The 22165-nt window shown below is 47.0% G+C and overlaps 1 protein-coding gene across 7 annotated transcripts in view; it reads left to right on the top strand.

Annotated features, from left to right (window-relative positions):
- The first annotated feature begins 5587 nt into the window (after window positions 1–5587).
- B4GALNT4 (beta-1,4-N-acetyl-galactosaminyltransferase 4) overlaps window positions 5588–22165 on the top strand; it is a 110573-nt gene continuing 93995 nt past the window's right edge. The window contains exons 1-3 of one of the 7 annotated variants that reach the window (XM_073554334.1): window positions 5588–5995; window positions 6221–6380; window positions 7885–8127. In XM_073554334.1, coding sequence (XP_073410435.1) covers window positions 7977–8127 — 151 coding nt within the window. In that variant the 5' untranslated portion in view covers window positions 5588–5995; window positions 6221–6380; window positions 7885–7976. Of the gene's footprint in view, window positions 5996–6220; window positions 6381–7884; window positions 8128–8609; window positions 8877–8942; window positions 8962–22165 lie in introns of those variants that run through there. The other 6 variants (XM_073554333.1, XM_073554336.1, XM_073554335.1 and 3 more) reach the window with 6 other exon arrangements.

Raw genomic sequence — 22165 nt, 5'->3', positions numbered from 1 at the left:
CACAGCACACATAGGGCATACTTGGTACATTTCAGGGCACATTTCAGAGCACAGCACGTGGGGACACACAGCGGGCATACTAGGTACATTTTGGGGCATGCAGCACAGGCCCAGAGCATACTTGGGACATTGATTTCAGGGCACACATGGCGTCGGGCTCTGACTTGGCGTTGTGCACTCCTGGTACAGGGCACATTATGGGGCACAGGCAGCACACATCGGGACACACATTGGGGGCATACTTGGTATATTTCAGGGCACACATGGGGTCGGTCGGGCTCTGACCTGGCTTTCTGCACTCCTGGTACAGGACACATTCTGGTGAACAGTACATATTGGGTATACTTGTAACTTGGTACATTATGGGTCACAGCACACAGTATATGTGGTACATTTCAGGGCACATTTCAGAGCACAGCATGTGGGGACACACAGAGGGCATACTAGGTACATTTTGGGTCACGCAGCACTGGGCCTGTGCTGCGTGACCCAAAATGTACCTCGTATGCCCTCTGTGTGTCCCCATGTGCTGTGCCCTGAAATCAATGTCCCAAGTATGCCCTGGGCCTGTGCTGCGTGCCCCAAAATGTACCTCCTATGCCCTCTGTGTGTCCCCATGTGCTGTGCCCTGAAATCAATGTCCCAAGTATGCCCTGGGCCTGTGCTGCATGCCCCAAAATGATTTTGGGGCACGCAGCACAGGCCCAGGGCATACTTGCTTGGGACATTGATTTCAGGGCACAGCACGTGGGGACACACAGAGAGGGCATACTAGGTTACATTTTGGGGCATGCAGAACAGGCCCAGGGCAAACTTGGGACATTTCAGGGCACATTTTGGGGCAAGCAGCCGCACACATGGTCTAAAACTGTCATGTCACCTTGGGCTCTGACCTGGCGTGGTACACACAGGCAGCGTCTGAAGTCCCGGCGGCAGTTGAACAGGCCTCCTGGATAGCCCCCAGCCCCCGCATCGTCCTGCTCCACCGTACTGCACACACTCTGGCAGCACACCACCGGTGACTGGGGTGATGAGGATGATGGCACGCAGCCGCAGGCCGCACCGCACAGCCCCGTCCAGTACAGCTAACAGTGGGTAGGTAGTGGCGCGCATAGCATGCGGTGACGACTCCTCCTGTGACGAGCGTCAGCTTACGCTGAGTCGTTTCTCTTTGAATGAGTTGACCCTCTGGGCCGTGGCACCCACCCACCTAGGGCAAGCTGACCTAGTGAGGAACCACCCCCTATACAGGGAGTGTCAGGGGCAAGACCACGGGGGTGAGCCACCACAGCAGCTGGACCAGACGGCCGGCTCAGCAAGCAAGACAAGACGAGACAAGGCATTAGTTCAAGTAAACTTCATTCAGGAACACTTCCGGGTACAACAGGTGCAAAGGTGAACACACAAAGAACACAAAGCAAGATGCGTGCAAGGGCACGCCGAGGTCCAAGGCATGAGGAACTCTTCAAGGTAAAACAGGTGCTAAACGTGAACACACAGAATCCATATAACAAGGTGCGTGCCAGAGCACGCCAAAGTCCAAGGCAGGGTGCGAGGAATCGGACTCCGGAAGGATGGCAAGGGCTGACAGGGTCCAGGCATCAGAGTGTAGACATCTGGCTCCAGACCTCCGGCAGTAGTCAGCTGGCTTCAGGAATCCGGCAGACAAACTAGGAGATAAAACAGGGTGCGTGCAAGAAGACACGCCAGGATCAGATTCACAGAACGGAGACTTGCGCATGCCAGGGACGGGTACAAGGACGGAGGCCTACGTGTGCGAGGGCATGCCAGGGACGGGTTCAATGGCATCGGAATCCGGGGTGCTGGCATCGACTGACAGGGTCCAGGAATCAGGCTACGGACATCAGCTCCGGACATCAGGCCGCAGTCATCTAGGTCCGGACCTCTGGCAGCGGTCGGCAGGTTACGGAATCTGGCAGGCAAACTAGGGTTCAGAGCAGAGCAAAAGAGGCAAAAGGCTTTGTGCAAGAGTAGCACGAAAAGGCACAATGCGAGAACCAGCGTGCGTGCAAGGGAGCACGGAGACCACAGCTGGGGGCACCGGCAGGTGGTACCGACGATGGCATAAGCAGGCGGGCACGACTAGAGGCGGCACCGCTGTGGCCACGCAGCCGTAAACCACTATAGCACTGGACAACGGGCACGGCTGAGGCACGCAGGTGAGCACGGCAAGAGGCGGCACGGCTGAGGCACGCAGGCGAGCACGGCAAGAGGCGGCACGGCTGAGGCACACCAGGCGGGCACAGGCAACCAGGCACGTGCACGAAGGCATGGAGCCACAAGGCAGGGCTAGGCAAAGATACAGGACAGAGATGCGTGCAGACAGCACGGCAAAACCTAGTACGAAAAGTGCAAGAGCGCACGAAGTATCAGAGACAAAGCATAGAGTAGTAGAGTACGGTAGTAGACAGGACCCTGCGCATGCAAAGGACATACCAGGGGCAAAGTACAAGGCGAGGCCTGCGTTTACCGAGGGGCATGCCAGGGACAGAGCACAGAACGGAGGCCTGCACGTGTAGACAGACACGTCAGGGACAGGGGCAGAGTCTAGCAGCGGAGCGTAGGCAGAAGCCCAGAGCCGGGCCAAGGGAGAACCTTGGGACTAGACAGGGTACAGAGCGGAGGCCTGCACGTGTAGGAGACTCGCCAGGGACAGACACAGAGCGAGGCCTGCACGTGTAGAGACACGCCACGTGTGTGCGAGGTGTACGGAGCGAAGCCGTGTGTGTACGAGGTGGAACCATGTGTGTATGAAATTTACGGAGCGGAGCCATGTGTGTACGAGGTGTGCGGTGCGGAGCCGCATGTGTACGAGGTGTACGGAGCGGAGCCGTGTGTACGAGGTGTACGGTGCGGAGCCATGTGTGTATGAAATTTACGGAGCGGAGCCATGTGTGTACGAGGTGTGCGGTGCGGAGCCATGTGTGTATGAGGTGTGCGGAGCCGCATGTGTACGAGGTGTACGGAGCGGAGCCGTGTGTACGAGGTGTACGGTGCGGAGCCATGTGTGTATGAGGTGTGCGGAGCCGCATGTGTACGTGGTGTACAGAGCGGAACCGTGTGTGTACGAGGTGTACGGAGCGGAGCCCTGTGTGTACGGAGCTGAGCCGTGTGTTTATGGAGCGGAGCAGAGCCGGGGGTGCGCAAGGTGTACGGAGCGGAGACGTGTGTGTACAAGGCATACAAAGCGGAGCCGTGCGTGTACGAGGTGTATGGTGGGGAGCATTTATACCTCCCGAGTCCCAACCTTCCCGGGTCCAGCAAGACAGTCCCGATTTTGAGAGAGAGACTGCCCCAGCCGGGAGCTTACTTTTTCCGCGGACATAGGAGTACACAGCAGAACCCCAAGGAGCACTTTAAAACTCGCACGTAACGTTCTACCTGAAGTGACGTGCTGGAATCTGACCAGAAATGAGGTAATTTTGGGAGGATATTGTGACGGAACCATGGAGGCACTTCAGGGAATGCTTCATATCCATCACCGTGTCCTCCTCTGACAGAGCGGACAGCGGGATCGCCTTGGAATCGGGGATGTCGGCCATGTGAGCGGATCATGATCTGTCCTGCACCAGGAGGCTCAGGTGGGCACTACAATGGAAGCCGGGCTGCTTTGGTATCTTTATAGAATATTTATTTTTTTGTTTCTTTCTCTCTCTCTCTGTTCTTTCTCTCTAATCTATTTTTTCTCTCTCTGTTCTTTCTTTCTCTCTCTGTTCTCTTTCTTTCCCCTCTTTCTTTCTTTCTTTCTTTCTTTCTTTCTGTCTCTGTTCTTTCTCTCTCTCTCTGTCTGTTGTCTTTCCGCTCTCTTTCTCTCTCTCTGTTCTTTCTTTCTCTTTCTTTCCCCTCTTTCTTTCTCTCTTTTCTTTCCCCTCTACCTCTCTGTTCTTTCTTTCTTTCCCTCCTTCTTTTTCTCTCTCTCCCTGTTCTTGTTTTCTGTCCACTCTTTTTCTCTCTGTTCTTTCTTTCCCCTCTTTCTTTCTCTCTCCCTTCTTTCTTTCTTTCATTCTTTCTCTCTCTTCTTTTTTTCTGTCCACTCTTTCTTTCTCTCTGTTCTTTTTCTTTCTTTCTTTTTTCTTTCTCTCTGTTCTTTCTTTCCCCTCTTTCTTTCTCGCTTTGTTCTTTCTTTCTTTACCCTCTTTCTTTCTCTCTTTGTTCTTTCTTTACCCTCTTTCTTTCTCTTTCTCTCTGTTCTTTTCTTTCTCTGTTTCTTTCTCTCTCTGATCTTCCTTTCTTTCTCTCTGTTCTTTACTTCCCCTTTCTTTCTTTCTCTCTATTCTTTCTTTCGCTCTCTGTTTCTTTCTCTCTGTTCTTTCTTTCTCTGTTCTTTATTTCCCCTTTCTTTCTGTCCTCTCTCTATTCTTTATTTCTCTCTTCTTTCTTTCATGAGTACACTACTAATCAATAGCCTCCTTCACATGAACGTGTTTTGCCACAAAACGAGTGTCCGTGTGGATCACATGCGTGTCCGTGTGATCCACACGGAGACAAGTCCGTTTTTGTCCAGCACCACGGATGTCACATGGCATGAATCGTGGTATGTGTTAAAGGGGGGGCCCACTGAGACTCTTTCGGCCGGGGCCCTCAAAAACTTGGAGCCGGCCCTGACGGCTGGGATTCATCCACTGCAAGTATCAGGTCAAACATCGGCAGATTTTGCTCTTATTTTGTTCCTGCTGCTCTCCTCAGTATGTGATTTTCCATTTTTTTAATCCGCCATATTGTTCCAGATATATTTTTATGGTCTTTACTAAAGGGGGCGTGGCTCACAGGATCCCCTTGGGCGTGTCTTTAGGCTGCATTATTACCCTAGAAGCCACGCCCTCTTGGAAAAGTCCATAAAAATTTGTCACTAAATAAAAAAGGCCCGTAGCTCTTGAACTGTATAGCAGATTTATAAGCAGCTGGAATAAAATAAAAGCTAAAACGGTTTACCGGTGCCAGATTTGCTGAAAAAAAGAGGGTTGTTCCCTTACAGGGTGAGATTGCAATCATCAAAGGTGGGGCTGACATGACACCTTGCAGTCCTGACTTCTGTAAATTCCAATTCCACTCAATATATATATTTATATATGAATGTTTTACTATTGCTACTCTCCAATCACACATATCTTCATTGATATTATGTAACCCAGCAGCCAGTCCCTCATTCTCCATCCACATTCCCTATAAATGATGCTTTTATGTCCAAAGTACACAATGCTGCATCCTGGATCAGCTCTTAGCATCACTGCAAACCACAAAGGCTCCTCTCATCAACTCGGAACCTACCATCCTATCTCATAGGGGGATGTTTTGTCGTGTCTCTTAGACTCCAGCTCAATTAACCCCCTGCATTAACTATAACCTATGTTATTTAAATAGAAATCATGTTTTTAATTAGAAACGAAAACGCTTTGTAGGAAATTATATGCTATCGACATATGTAAAAAAGCAATATCTCCCAGGACACCCCCGGATACAGAATGGTTTAGCCCGCAAGGTGTGCGCGCGTTGGCGTGGAGATGGACGCCGGGTGCAACCTACTTCTCTGTGGTCCCGTTAGTCTAGGCGTTGGATTGGTCGGCTTCTAAAGCGAAGGCGTTTGATTGGATGGCGCATGCCAGTGTTCAGAGTGGTCCCGTTTCAGGGTTGGTTGCTCTGCAGCGTTGATGCTCTGTAGAGGAGAGAGAAACAGGGAGAGACAGAGAGAGAGACAGCGTCTGAAGAAGAAAGAGACGGCTCCGGGCTGAGGCTGGGAAAGGAAAACCTGCTTGAGAGGAGTGAAGCGAGAAGAGTTGATTGACGGGAATAAAGAGACCGCTACCTATGAGTGAAGGGAGGATGCAAAGGAAAATAGACAGTCGCTGGTAGGGACACAAAAAAGAGACTCCCCGGCATTGAGGCACCTGTGGAATGAGATGGTAATCATGTGAAGAGCGCGAGGAGGGGCGTGAAGGACACCCGGACAGTGAGTGACCGTCCCCAGGAGAGCTCGGTGAGAGGGGACACTGGGCCGGGGGATTGAGTGACAGCTGCAGGGTGAGTGGGGATCATGTGTGGGGACCTGTCTGTGTCCTAGGAAGGAGAGAGCTGCCCTCACTGTGTGTCTGGAGAGTGTCACCTCTCAGGATGATGGCTGGCTGCATCTGCCTTCTGTTTACTATGTAGCCATAGATGGAAGGATGTGTCAGAAGATTGATACAGTGATTTCCCTGCTCAGCCTTCAATCCCTGGGTAGCCAGGACTGACATCCACCCCGTGTGACCCCAACTCCTACCCGGCCAATAAACTGGGACTAGTGACAGATCATAGATGAGTCCGGTTCAGCCCTCCACAAGGTTGTAGCAACGCAGAACCCCGGCGCCAGACATCCTTCTTCGGTAAGTTTATGAGTACGGAAAAATCAGCATTAGGGCCTGTATCGAGACCTGCATAGCTTACTAGCCTTATGGGCGATGGCTGAAACGTTGTCATTTTTCTATAGTACTGGTTACCAAAGCCTGGTTCCTGGATTTCTCCGACAGATCCAATGATATTGTATTAGCCATGGCGTAGCTGAGAGGGACAGCTAGGGTATGTGTCATGGTTGATGGCTGCCGGGGGGGTCACCACTCTGCATTGGCCTCCGTATTTATATACAGAGGGCCCAGAAAGCACAGGTATGACCCGAATATGACCACTCAATAATGGATCACTTTCTCCTTGTGTAAGGGTGTCTTTTTTTTTTTTTTTTCCTTATGTTTTTGGTACAGAAAGTTTCCAAAAAGAAAAAAACAGGAGACGTTTAAGAAAAAAGTAAACAAACTAGTTTTGATTGGAGCGTTGGGGTGTGTGCACACAAAGTCTTTTTTGCGGTGAGTTTTTGGAGTCGAGATGCGGAGTTTCCACTCAGTTTCTGCTCCAAAATGACTCACCGTTTGGCTATGTGCACACTGAGGTTTTTTTTTTTTAAGGAGGTTTTGAAGCAGATACTAGTTAGTAGAAACTCCAAATCGTCCTCAAAAATGCAAGAATTCTCCAAAAACTTGGAGTTTCCGTTCAATTTCTGCTCCGGAAATTCTTCAGATAGACTTTGTGTGCACAGAGACTTTGGGTACGTGCGCATGGCAAAGTTTAGATTCCAGTGCAACCTCCTAAGACTTTCCAGGTGAAACCCCTTCCGGAAAGAGCCGGCGGTCGTTTTCATGAGGCTGCTTTGCCGTCATCCTTGAGGCATTTTTCTCACTAAACTTCCGAGTGTAAGCCAACCGAGAATGAGTGTGTCGTGTCTTCTGTTTCCGAAAAGAAGTGGCTTAAGATGGAAAATATGCACAGCACTGTCGTTTTGACATTGCTGCGCGTCATGTTCCTATTTTTTGGAAGCTTTTGCTTTACTTTCTAGGTGGATCTGAGAAGACTCCTTGTGCACATACCCTTGGAGAGTTTCTGCTCCAAAAAGTCCTGCAAAAAAACCCCTCAGTGAACAGAATCCTGTGTGTAATATATTGATCCGAAGATTGGCACTTAAAGTGTCCCGTTCTGGGACCCACCGAGATTTTCACAGTTTTCCCATGCCTTGTCTGCCCAAAGACAGACCTTTATTGTCTTTAGAATTCAGTCTACTAGATCAATTAATATTTTTAACCCATTTCTGACCAGTAACGTTAGCCTCATCCTGTGGCAATAGCCTGGCCATGGACTCGAGCTCTTGACGGAACGAGTGCCACCCACAGAAGAGAGGTGCCATATCCAGTCCACCTATTGTTGTTTTATGTTGGGTGCATTATTACTTTGTTTCTTTTATGTTTTCAGTGTAAGATCAATATTTACAGTTAAGTGATTCATTCTTCTTAAACTCGAAAACCATGTTGCCACCTGACTGCATTTCTCTGCTAACACCGGCAGTTATCCCCCCTTTGGCTTTGATGTGCTCTGAAAGTGTGTGAGGGAGGCCAGCCCGCGGCCCCACCGCTGCGCCTGGTGATGGTGCCGGCAGGATGCCTTGGTTGCCAGTGAAGAAGATCCGCAGGCAATTTAAGCTGCTGCTCTTATTGGTGCTGCTCACCTCAGCCGTCTGGGTCACCTACCTACATATCAGCCTCGCGCGGCAGGGCAAAACTCTTCGGCTGCCATTTGTCTACAGCAAAGGTAATTTATTATTGCGCCTGTGTCACCGATACCCTGACATCTTTCCTACATTGTGTTCCCATACTCATTGTCATGGTATTGTTTTTTTTAGCAAACCAGATTTTAACACTCGTAATACTCAGATATTCCTTTTGCAACAGAAGAGCAGATACTCGAGAAACATGCACTCAAATGTAGCTGAGCCGAATGTGCACTGCATCAGATTTTCATGTGTAAACCTCATCCAGCACTCCGTGATACTACATCAGCTCCTCAACATGTGTAGTATGAATGCTTTTTTATCTTTAAATAAAACCAGTATATATGGCAGCTATGCGGAGATCTGTGCTGTATCTTGAGAGGATCGTCACTTGGAAAAAGTGAGAGATTGGGATTTTGGCTACTTTTGGCCTCGGTCTTTGTTGATGGGAGGAGCCCTGTAATTAGGGATCTCAGTGGCTTGTTATAACTCCGTATTCACTTGGCGAAGACCCGTCGTTCCCCTCCCTTTGCTGTTCCTGTGAATCAACCATGGTTCTTCCAGCTGGCAGGGGAGGAGGTGAAGCTGTGGGATCCCCTCACTAACAGAGGGATGTGCGTGCCCAGGAAAGACCTGCAGCACGGTGCACGGATGACTGGATTGTAGCAGGCGGCGATGTGGTTTTATATGAAAGTGATTAGTCACAGGAGATCTGATCCCCCTGACCTGGACACCGTGCTCTTCATACAGAGATAAGCACAATTACTCTGCTCTGTGTGCAGAAGCTTCTGTATGTCTTCTATTTTGTCCTGCAGTAGATTATGCTAAAAAAAAAAAAAAATCCCTGTGTGCCCTCCAAATATTCCATTTCTAAGGTATCTTGGTTTTCTGCACAAGTAAGATGCTAAGGTGGTGTGCGCACGTTGCAGATTTGGTGCGCTTTTGTCGTGTCATGCACACATTGAGTATTTTTGACTTGGTGCAGAAAATAATGTGCGTCATGTCAGTCCTTTGTGGTTATTTTTTTTTTATTTTTTTTTTTACCCCCGTGTTTTTCACCATTCACTCAAATCAGGCAAAAATGTGCCCAAAACGCCTGTTTTTGCAGCTGCGTCTTTCCTGCCAAGAGATGTCAGAAATGTTACTCAACGTGTGCACGTAACCTAAGTCAGCCATCACAATCCCCACACATGCCCGTACATCTCTTTATATTCTTCCTACTCCATGAGTTTAACGTTCCTAGTTCACAAACTAGGAGGCTCAGGATGATCAGTCCTAAAAGGCACGTCCGGTTATGGGATTGCTGCAGTACAAGTTAGTGGCCATGCGGACAAATGCAACTGAATTGAAATGGTTAAAAGTAAATGTTTGCTAATTGTCAGCTTCCTCCATGACTGCGGATTGAAATCTGCCGCATCTCAATTCCTTCAGCTTTTTTGCTGCAGATGTCACCCAAACTAATGAATTGAAAAACGCATCAAAAGCTAATACTCAGAGGAGCAGCAGGAATACATAAAGTGGGAGCAAAAACTGGTCGCTTTTCTCCTGGTGATGGGTCCTCTTTAAGGGACATCCGTTTTCGATCCTTTTATTTTCTTTTTTTGGTCACTCGTAGAACACATCATTGGCATTTGCTGTATAAACTATGGAGCTGTTCACATGTCAATGTTGGGTTTTTTTTTTTCTTTGCGGAAATATTTCCACTTTTGATCCAAGTCAAAATGACCCCTGGAGCATCCATGTGCAACCTGTGTTCTGGTCGTACTTTATATTCTAAGGCTATATTCACGCGCAGCGGTTTTTATGCGAATTAAAAGCTTGTTTTTGGTGTACCAGCAAAAGCTCAGATATTTCAGAAATCTGGTGCACATGCTTGTTTTTTTTTTCCCCCCTGACTGAGAAAATATCAACAAATGTCGCATTTTGGGTGAACAAAACTTAATTTATTAAAACATATACTGTAGAGAAAGCAAAAAATGTACCCCAAAAATTGTGCAAGAATGTGTTTTGAATGCAACGTATTTATTGCCAAGAGAACAGGTTTTGGCAGCAAAAAAGAGAAAACTCTGCAAAAGTGCTGCGTGTGAACAGAGCCTAATGGATGGGAGAATCTTTGAAGTTTCTTTTTTTCAGCGGAAAAGCAGAAAATGACTTGTGATAAAAATGGAAATAATGAACCAAAGTCTGATGAAAATGTGATCCAGCACCAGGATGGAGATTTTTTTTTTTTAACATGTATGAGGCGGTGTAGAGGAGTAGCACAGTCGGCGTTGCTTTCTCGCAGCTCTGCTGGAAGGTTGTGGGTTACTCTCAGGACAGTTTACACTTCGAGGGGTTTTGGTTTTACTCAGTGAGTGGTGACATGTTTTCCTTTAGGGAGAAGGAAAGAAATGCAGGTCCATCTGTCTGGTTGTGCTTGGACGTTCTCTGTAGTCCTCCCGAAGCCGGTAGTATTCAGCCATTGATATACTCGGCGCTGGGCGATCGTCACCGACTAGCTGCTCCTCCTTTACAAGTGATTGGTTTCACGGTTCCTGGTTTAGGTTTCCAGACTGAGACTAGAGCAGTTTACCATGAAAGGCTTCCATTCAGAGCAGTCTCTATTTAGTCTGGGCACGCTCGCAGTCTCTCGGAGCGCCAGGAAGAGACCGCCTATGTGTTTAGGGTGCTTCATTAACTCTCTCCTTTCTCAAGAGCTAAACTAGACTTTTTTTTTTTTTTTTCACAAAAGAATAAAACAGACGGAGTAGTCCCAAAACACCAGTAACATGAAAGGATTAGTTTATTGAAAAATATTATGTGCACGCTGGTCTCAGGAGGAGGAAATAGTTGGGACAGTATCAAAATCCAAGGATCATATGCAACACCCACCAGCGAAGCACCTTACAAGACAGTACATATCGTATTACAGCAGAGGTATCTAACAGCATCCTAAAATTAACCGTAAGTACATGCTGATTTACAAAATTGACAACTGGGGATCCATCGTTTATGCAATAGAGAGAGAAGGTGTGGAGCAACCACACAAATACGACATCTAGATCCAAATTATTAGCAAAAATCACTTTATTGAAAAACATGGACAGAGCAGGGAAAATGGGGGAGCATGTGCAGGGGAAATAAAGTGCAAGAGTGCTGAAAGACGCGCCTAACCCGACAAAACTAGCACAAAGGTATCAATATAAATAATTGCAAATGCACAGTAATTATAGAGATAAATAACAAGTGCCGCCTTAATCTAGTTTGTAAAAATCTCCACATATATATATATATATATATATATATATATATATATATATATATATATATATATATATATATATATACTAGTTGAAATAAGGTAACCGTAGTGTAGGCTCTCAAAGATTAAAACAGATTGCACCAGTTATAACCATGGAACCGACCCTTTCTATGTGCCTGTTGTAGTTCAATAGGGCCACTGAGTAGGGCAACAAAGTGTGTTATTTATACTGCACAGGGTTAAAGGATGGAAAGGTAATATAATTATCACCAATCTCAGACATAGCTGGCATAATATCCCTTAGCCATGGTATCACCAAGCAATGACAAGTGGGAGTATACAGTTAGATGTAACAAGAACATATCCCCCGCAAGTGAGAGTACAGTGAGCTAACACCGGACATGCCAGGTGAAGTAGGGGGAAGGAGAACAGGAGAGGAGAGATATCCTCAAAGTTATCTGTGTGGGCACCAGTGCGGTCAAGCAGGCTGGCGGCGCGTCTCCCCGACGTGCGTTTCGGAGCGAGGCTCCTTCGTCAGGGGGCTGACAGTACATATGAAGAAATGTTCCATCAGGGCAGCCAAGGGACCATGACCTAAGGTGAAATATGCAGTTTAATGTAAAAAAGAATGGGCACCTCCCCTTGAGAAAGGTAATATGTGAAACATGCATCGTGGTGGGCTCATCGTATCCTCCTTCACTATCAATAATGATTTTTTTTTTACATTAAACTGCTTATTTAAAATTAGGTCCCGGTTGCTTTGGCTGTCATATTAAAATGTTTCTTTATATGAACTGTCTTGTAAGCAGGGCTGTGGAGTCGATAAGCCCAACAGCACTGGTCACTACTGAGCATGTACATAAAGTGCAGCACAGATTCATCTCATCTATGACTCCACAGCACTGGTCACTACAGAGCATGTGCATAAAGTGCAGCACAGATTCATCTCATCTATGACTCCACAGCACTGGTCACTACAGAGCATGTGCATAAAGTGCAGCACAGATTCATCTCATCTATGACTCCACAGCACTGGTCACTACTGAGCATGTACATAAAGTGCAGCACAGATTCATCTCATCTATGACTCCACAGCACTGGTCACTACTGAGCATGTGCATAAAGTGCAGCACAGATTCATCTCCTCTATGACTCCACAGCACTGGTCACTACTGAGCATGTACATAAAGTGTAGCACAGATTCATCTCATCTATGACTCCACAGCACTGGTCACTACTGAGCATGTGCATAAAGTGCAGCACAGATTCATCTCCTCTATGACTCCACAGCACTGGTCACTACTGAGCATGTACATAAAGTGCAACACAGATTCATCTCATCTATGACCCCACAGCACTGGTCACTACTGAGCATGTACATAAAGTGCAGCACAGATTCATCTCCTCTACTACTCCACAGCACTGGTCACTACTGAGCATGTGCATAAAGTGCAACACAGATTCATCTCCTCTACTACTCCACAGCACTCGTCACTACTGAGCATGTACATAAAGTGCAGCACAGATTCATCTCATCTACGACTCCACAGCACTGGTCACTACTGAGCATGTACATAAGTGCAGCACAGATTCATCTCATCTATGACTCCACAGCACTGGTCACTACTGAGCATGTATATAAAGTGCAGCACAGATTCATCTCATCTACGACTCCACAGCACTGGTCACTACTGAACATGTGCATAAAGTGCAGCACAGATTCATCTCATCTACGACTCCACGGCACTGGTCACTACTGAGCATGTGCATAAAGTGCAGCACAGATTCATCTCATCTACGACCCCACAGCACTGGCCACTACTGATCATGTGCATAAAGTGCAGCACAGATTCATCTCATCTACGACCCCACAGCACTGGTTACTACTGATCATGTGCATAAAGTGCAGCACAGATTCATCTCATCTACGACCCCACAGCACTGGTTACTACTGAGCATGTGCATAAAGTGCAGCACAGATTCATCTCATCTACGACTCCACAGCACTGGTCACTACTGAGCATGTCCATAAAGTGCATTACAGATTCATCTCAGCTATGACTCCACAGCACTGGTCACTACTGAGCATGTCCATAAAGTGCAGCACAGATTCATCTAATCTACGACTCCACAGCACTGGTCACTACTGAGCATGTACCTAAAGTGCATTACAGATTCATCTCATCTATGACCCCACAGCACTGGTCACTACTGAGCATGTACATAAAGTGCAGCACAGATTCATCTCATCTACGACTGCATAGCACTGGTCACTACTGAGCATGTACATAAAGTGCAGCACAGATTCATCTCATCTACGACTCCACAGCCCTGGTCACTACTGAGCATGTGCATAAAGTGCAGCACAGATTCATCTCATCTATGACTCTACAGCACTGGTCACTACTGATCATGTACATAAAATGCAGCACAGATTCATGTCAACTAACAACCGAGATCCTTAGATCAGGAACAGAACAGACATTTTTAGGACATTTCATATTTTCCCAAATTCTTAAGAAAAATTTTTAAACCACATCCTGTCCTGAGCTACTGAACCCAATTTACTGAATATATTAGGACTCTGACTCCACAGCACTGCTTGTAAGGTGTTTCACTGGGTGCTGCATATGATACTTGGATTTTAATGTTCCCCCAACTATTTCCTCCTTAGACCAGTATGTATTTAATGGTAATAGTATATTAAAAACATCTTTTAATTGTATTGGTGGGTTGTGTCTACTCCGCTTGTTTTTTTCTTTTTTTATGGTCCTTATTTAAGGAGTACTCCACCTTGTGACTATATATGGTCCTTTAATATTATATAGAGGGGTCTCTGTACTAATGTCCCCAACCTGGACACCTAATTTGTGCCTTATGAGTATTGTTATATTGATATATTTTATGTACTTTGGTGTAGTGGGTCCTAAAGTGAAGCTTGGAATCTATTTATAAAACCTCCTAGTATCTTGCATTCGTTCTCCCACTGTGCATGACGTGTATTGTCGCTGCATGTGACCAGTCGTTTCACAGTAGCTGCAGATTGGAGCTTTAATTTCCTCATCTGACCATGCTAGCTACAGAGCATTGAGTACATCCAATGATTAAGGATTAAGATCACTGCGTGTGGACTAATGCTTAAAGTTGCAGATAATCTTATTTTAAGGGGTTATCCACTATTTAGACAGCTGCTTCTGAATCCTTGTGTGTCCAACCGCAGTAAAATAAATCTTATACTCACCACCAGTGCCAGTCTTGTTCCAGCAGTGTTGATGCTGTTCCAGCGGTGTCGGCACTGTCTCTCCTTGACATCGCATTACACTGTTATGTCATGTGATCACTGCAGCCAATCACTCTCCTGTACCACAGACACAGTTGACTTCCGGAGAGAGTGGGATCTGCGGCTGCTCTCTCATTTCCTTTATATGTTTAATAAATTAGTAAGAGAGTGAGGCCAGCTCTGATTGGCTGTAGGGCTTGCATGACATAACAATGTCACGTCATCCCTGGGAGAGCCAGTGCCTACACTGCTGGAGTGTGGGGTGCAGCACGCAAGCATCCCATAAGCAAAGCATCACAGAAGCTAAGCATCAAGCAAAACGGCAGTTATCCATGGCAGTTACAGGGCAGGAATGAGGTAACCCACACTTTGCTTTCCCCTTTAACCATGTGCTTTATTTCTATTCTGTGCTCCCTTGCCATCCACATTCACCGCCCCATCCCTCCTCCATCACAACTCATACACATCAGCCCCTCTATACCTCCCTCTCCCATGTACAGCTCTCATACACTCCTCACCTTCCTGAAAAACCTCAGCCCATCTTGCCCAAATACATCGCAGAAGAAAACTACTTATAATTCCAACAACTATTTGCTCTTTATCTTCCTACTCCTATTGATTTCAGGTGACATCTCCCCCAACCCTGGTCTACCATCCCCCAACCTCAACCCCTACCCTACCTCATATCGAAACCATAATAATCTTATTAATATTACTTGCGCTCCCTCATCTCCATCTTTTAATTCTGCCCTCTGGAATCCACTTTCTGTATGTAACAAGCTTCCTTTCCTGCACAACTACTTTCTGAACAACTCTCTTAATCTGTTTGCCCTCACTGAAACCTGGATTAAGGATTCTGACACTGTGTCTCCTGCTGCCATTTCTTATGGTGGCTTACAATTCTCTCATTCACCGAGACCCACAAACAGACATGGTGGCGGAGTCGGCATAATCCTGTCCCCACAATCCACTTTCCAGGTTATCCCCCCAGTTCCATCACTCTCATTCCCTTCTTTTGAGGTCCACACCATCAGGCTCTTTCGTCCACCTCACCCTCAGAGTAGCGGTCATATACCGGCCCCCAGGCTCAGCCACCGACTTCCTTGACCACTTTTTAGCCTGGCTGCCGCACTTCATGTCCTCAGAACTACCAACTCTTATCCTGGGAGACTTCAACATCCCCATTAACATCCCTACTTCCACATCTGCATCCCAGCTTCTATCACTAACCACCTCTCTAGGCCTCTCAAAGCTTTCAACATCTGAGACACACAGGGACGGTAACACCCTTGATCTGGTCTTGTCCGGTTCTGTTCAATCTCCCACCTAAATAACTCACCGCTTCCACTCTCTGACCACAACATTCTCTCCTTCACGCTCACAAATCCACGCCCACCCCAGCTCACTACTACCTACCACACAGTCAGATATCTACAAGCCATTAACCCTCAGACACTTTCAGACTCCCTACACTCATCACTGTCCCCAATCTCCTCTTTTTCCTGTCCTGATCTGGCTGTTCATCACTACAACAACACTCTTAGACGCAACCTTGACCAAGTAGCTCAACTCACCCTCAGAACCTCCAAGCACAGAGTAAAACAGCCCTGGCTCACATCGCAAACTCAACTTCTCCAGCGATGCTCTAGGAGTGCTCAACGCCTATGGAGAAAAACCCACACACCAGAAGACTTCATCAACTTCAAATTTATGTTAAGAACTTTTAACGCTGCCCTTCACCTCGCCAAACAGACCTACTTCACCACCCTGGTCTCCTCACTAGCCAACAACCCCAAGAAACTTTTTGACACTTTTCACTCCCTCCTCAGGCCAAAAGCACAAGCCCCTATCGCAGACATATGTGCTGATGACCTGGCCTCCCACTTTACAGAAAAATAGATAATATCCGTCAGGAAATCTGCTCCCAACCACTAAGTGCTGATACTCCCATCCATTCCTGCATCTTCCCTGGCTCACTTTCCACATTTGATCCCATCACAGAAGAAGTCTCCAGACTCCTCTCTTCCTCTTGTCCGACCACATGCACTACCGACCCCATTCCCTCACATCTCCTCCAGTCGTCACAACTCGCCTAACTGCAATCTTTAATCTCTCCCTCTCCTCGGACATTTTCCCATCATCCTTCAAACACGCCATTGTTATGCCATTACTAAAGAAAGCCTCTCTCAACCTATCCTGCACAAACAACTACAGACCAGTCTCCAATCTCCCCTTCATCTCTAAACTTTTGGAGCGCCTAGTTTACTTCCCGCCTTACCCATTACCTCTCCACTCACTCCCTCCTAGACCCTTCACAGTCCGGCTTTCGTCCCCTACATTCAACTGAAACTGCACTCATCAAAGTGACCAATGAGCTTCTGAAAGCAAAACGTAACGGTGACACCTATCTGCAGCTTTCGACACTGTTGACCACCATCTTCTACTCTCTAGGCTCCTGTCGCTAAGCATTAAGGACACTGCTCTCTCCTGGTTCTCTTCCTATCTTTCTGACCACTCCTTCAGTGTATTGTTCTCTGGCTCCACGTCATCTCCTCTACTCTCTAGGCTCCAGTCGCTAAGCATTAAGGACACTGCTCTCTCCTGGTTCTCTTCCTATCTTTCTGACCGCTCCTTCAGTGTTTTGTTCTCTGGCTCCACGTCATCTCCTCTACTCTCTAGGCTCCAGTCGCTAAGCATTAAGGACACTGCTCTCTCCTGGTTCTCTTCCTATCTTTCTGACCACTCCTTCAGTGTTTTGTTCTCTGGCTCCACGTCATCTCCTCTACTCTCTAGGCTCCAGTCGCTAAGCATTAAGGACACTGCTCTCTCCTGGTTCTCTTCCTATCTTTCTGACCGCTCCTTCAGTGTTTTGTTCTCTGGCTCCATGTCATCTCCTCTTCCTCTCGCTGTCGGGGTACCTCAGAGCTCAGTCCTTGGCCCCCTTCTCTTCTCTCTCTACACGGCCCCAATTGGACAGACTATCAGCAGATTTGGCTTTCAGTACCATCTGTATGCTGAAACAATGAAAGAAAAGTACGGCTGATTAGGGTGCTCAGACCAAGACAGACACTTGTTTTGGATGGAAAAGAAACTTCTTTACTTGGTCATTATGTCCTCACAAAGCTTTTCAGCGGTGAATCCGCCTTCATCAGTTCACCTGAGCGGCTTGGTGCAGCACGGACCCAGCAGGCTTCCAACCATCCTGCAAGACCTGAAAGACGGAGGACCTGTGGTGACATCAGCATCATGTGACGCCCCTTGTGACCGGCTAACCTTAGAACCTGGAAGCCAGGATGACGAATGGTGCACGATAAGCACTGCAGGCTCTGCAAACAAACGAGGTTATGCCGGCAGCATAACCATGGCAGGTTAGTGTACTTTGTTCCTAACCTACTCTATTTGACCACCGGGTATCACACCATGAGTGCCCTCTCCTCTCTCCTATTTTGTTTCTATCTTTATGCTGATGACACACAACTATATACGTCATTCACTGACCTTACCTCCGCTGTACTAAAGAACGCCAGTGACTGTCTGTCCGCACTCTCCAACATCATGTCCGCTCTCTATCTGAAACTCAACCTCTCCAAAACTGAACTTCTTCTGCTCCCGCCATCTACTAACCTCCCTAAATCTGACATTTCCCTCTCCATGGGTGGCACCACAATAACACCCTAACAGCAGGCGCGCTGTCTGGGTGTTATGTTTGACACCAATCTCTCCTTCACATCCCATATACAATCTCTTGCCGCTTACACCTAAAGACCATCTCTAGAATCTGCCCGTTTCTCACCATGGAAACAACAAAAACCATGACTGTAGCATTGATCCACTCCCGCCTGGATTACTGCAATGCTCTATTAATTGGCCTCCCCGTTACTCGATCCCCTCTCCAGTCCATACTTAATGCAGCGGCCAGGATCGTCCATCTGGCTAATAGGTACTTGGACACGTCCGCTCTTCGCCAATCCTTACATTGGCTGCCCTTTCATTACAAGATCCAATTCAAAGTACTTGTTCTCACCCACAAAGCTCTCCACGGTGCGGCGCCCCCTACATCTCCTCCATTTCTGTCTATCGGCCTAACCGACCGCTGCACTCTGCAAGCGACTTTCGACTAACCTCTGCACTAATCCGTACCTCCCACTCCCTACTCCAAGACTTCTCCCACGCTGAGCCAACCCTCTGGAATGCTCTACCCCAAGAAATTAGGACTATCCACAATTTGCATAGTTTCAGGCGCTCCCTCAAAACACATTTGTTCAAAGCGGCTTGTCACGTTCACTAATCACAGTCATTCTATGTGTAAGTGTGCATCTGTAGCCCATTCACTATCTCCATCCATCCCTCACTCCCTCAAGATGGCTGGACCATCATTGTAAATACACCCCTGTACTTTGTATCTCCCCCACCGCATTGTAGATTGTAAGCTCTCACCAACAGGGCGGTCTTATTTCGTCTTATTTTGCTTTAATTATTGTATTGTTAACGTTGTAACTTATGACTTGTGTTTTGGAACTGTTAAACTGTAAAGCGCTACGGAATATGTTGGCGCTATATAAATAAAGATTATTATTATTATTATTATTATTATTATTAACAGCACTGGCATTGGAGGTGTGTATAAGTGTTATTAGACATAGAGATTTAGAAGGGTTTGTCCAAGTAGTGGATAACCCCTTTAAGAGTTGTATCGCAGTATAAAATTTCTGAACATTGTGGTATCTTAGAATATTATTATTATTAGGTATTTCCAGTGTTGGAAAACCTCTGTGCCCCAGCTGCAGTTTCTTTATCAAAAAAAAAAAAAAAAAATCTTCCTTTCTCACCCTTCCCAGGTCCAGTGCTGAATGTTTGCCGCTGCTCCTGGAGTTTTAATTTTTTTTTTTTTTGCTGCAGGCGTGCTGATGTCTTGTTGATAACACTGCAGCAAATGAGTGAGCTCTGCCAAAGTTGACGGCACGGGCCGCTCAAAGCTGTTGAACTCACAGATTGGCTGCAGCGTTGTTATCTTGATGTAGTGCTGTATAACAATAAAAGACTGGGAGCAGCAGCAGAGATTCAGCGCTGGACCTAGGGAGAATGAGTAAAGCACAGTGTTTAAAACAAAAAAAAAAAACAGGAGACAGGTGTTTCCTAAAACCTGATAAACCCCTCAAGTACATTTTTTTTTTTATTTAGATGGATGTATTTGGGGGTCAAAATGTAAATTTTTTTTTTTTTTTTGCGCTATTGATTCCTGTTAAAAAATGTTGCAGCGTTTGCTTTCTGTAGTCTGTCGCATTGTCTATTGCTGGATACAAAATAACTTAAAGGGAACCTGTCACCGGACTCATGCTGCCAAAACCGCGGGCGTCATGAATCACAGCCTAGCTGCTCAATTGCGGAAAGGTATAGTATTCTATGAAACGCTCCGGCATTTCAGAAAAAATATATATTGAAGATGCATCCGGGGACTGTGGCTGGAGATCGCTCCCGGCCAGGTCGTCCCAGTGCTGCTTCAGGTGTCTGGTGGGTGTCTCCCACGCATGTTGGTAGGGAGAAACCCGTCAATCACCTGAAGCGGCGCTGGAAAGAGCCGGCCAAGGGCAGTGCCGGACGAGTCTCGTCTCCAGTTATGGTCCCCGTTGCGATCTTCACAGTATGTTTTCTATGAAACTACGAAGCTGTGATCCTTGCTTCTCGAGCTTTGGGCATCATGAATGAAGTGACAGGTTCTCTGTAACTGTGAGTCCGTCAGTGAGTTTGTTCTGATCACCTTGCTGGAAACTTTGTCACTCTTTTATCTTTTTACTTTTCCTCTCAGCTGATTTTTGACCGCAGACCACATCAAAGTTGAATGTGCAGAGAAAGAAAGAAAGCCTGTAAAAGCCAAGCGGTGCAAAATTTATAGTGAAACCTAATTGTATTATTTTTAACCCAAGTACATGCATTTACCGAGAACATGTCATCAGATTCAGGCTTCCCGAACCATGGGCAACATAAGTCAGGCATAGTCAACATGCTTTGAAATGTCGGCTGCAGACTATCTCTGCTGACTAGTCCAAGGTGAATTCTCTCCTCCCCAGTCCTGTAGACTGACAGATCTCTCCCCATGTTTGTACATAGTGAGGGACCTGTCAATCAAAGGGATTTGGTTGGAGAAGCCATGCGGGTACCTGTCCTGTAGTAGAGCATTCCAGACGACTTTTCAAAGTGTTCCCCATAGTGGCTCGTCTGACGTAAGCTTCAATGTAGTAATCCTGAGCTCAGAGTTGCAGTCTACCCTGTAATATGTACAATCCGGGCAGAGCGGGATTTCTGCCGCATGGTTGAGTGCTTCGGTCTCGGGTTTTGTTACCTAGTCATGTGTTGGAAAAACTCTGGAAAACATTACTGTCTTAAATTGGCCATAGAAATGACATGTTGTTTGCAGTTCGCTAGTAAATCCAGGAAATTATACACTGCTCAAAAAAGTAAAGGGAACACTTGAACAACAGAATATAACTCCAAGTAAATCAAACTTCTGTGAAATCAAACTGTTCACTTAGGAAGCAACACTGATTGGCAATCAATTTCACATGCTGTTGTGCTAATGGAGTAGACAACAGATGGAAATTATTGGCAATTATCAAGACACACTCAATAAAGGATTGGTTCTGCAGGTGGGGACCACAGACCACACCTCAGTACCAATGTTTTGTGGCTGATGTTTTGGTCACTTTTGAATGTTGGTTGTGCTTTCACACTCGTGGTAGCATTAGACGGACTCTACAACCCACACAAGTGGCTCGGGTAGTGCAACTCATCCAGGATGGCACATCAATGCGAGCTGTGACAAGAAGGTTTCCTGTGTTTGTCAGCGTAGTGTCCAGAGGCTGGAAGCGCTACCAGGAGACAGGCCAGTACACCAGGAGACGTAGAGGGGGCTGTAGGAGGGCCTTTGTGCAAGGAGTAACAGGAGGAGCACTGTCAGAGCCCTGCAAAATTACCTCCAGCAGGCCACAAATGTGCATGTGTCTGCGCAAACGGTTAGAAGCCGACTCCATGAGGATGCTCTGAGGGCCCGACATCCACAGATGGGAGTTGTGCTCACAGCCCAACACTGTGCAGGATGCTTGGCATTTGTCACAGGACACCAGAATTGGCAAATTCGCCACTGGCGCCCTGTGCTCTTCACAGATAAAAGCAGGTTCACACTGAGCACATGTGACAGACGTGACAGAGTCTGAAGACGTCATGGAGAGCGATCCGCTGCCTGCAACATCCTTCAGCATGACCGGTTTGGCAGTGGGTCAGTAATGGGGTAAGGTGGCATTTCTTTGGAGGGCCGCACAGCCCTCCATGTGCTTGCCAGAGGTAGCCTGACTGCCATTAGGTACCGAGATGAGGACAACGCCAGATCTCATGTGGCTGGAGTGTCAGCAGTTCCTGCAAGATGAAGGCATTGAAGCTATGGACTGGCCCGCCTGTTCCCCATACCTGAATCCAATTGAGCACATCTGGGACATCATGTCTCGCCCCATCCACCAACGTCACGTTTCACCACAGACTGTCCAGGTGTTGGTGGATGCTTTAG

The sequence above is a fragment of the Dendrobates tinctorius genome, unplaced genomic scaffold (genome assembly GCF_039654945.1).
Source record: "Dendrobates tinctorius isolate UK_male_01 unplaced genomic scaffold, ASM3965494v1 ptg000211l, whole genome shotgun sequence".
Taxonomy (NCBI): Eukaryota; Metazoa; Chordata; class Amphibia; order Anura; family Dendrobatidae; genus Dendrobates; species Dendrobates tinctorius.
This window is presented reverse-complemented; position numbering and strand designations above follow the sequence as displayed.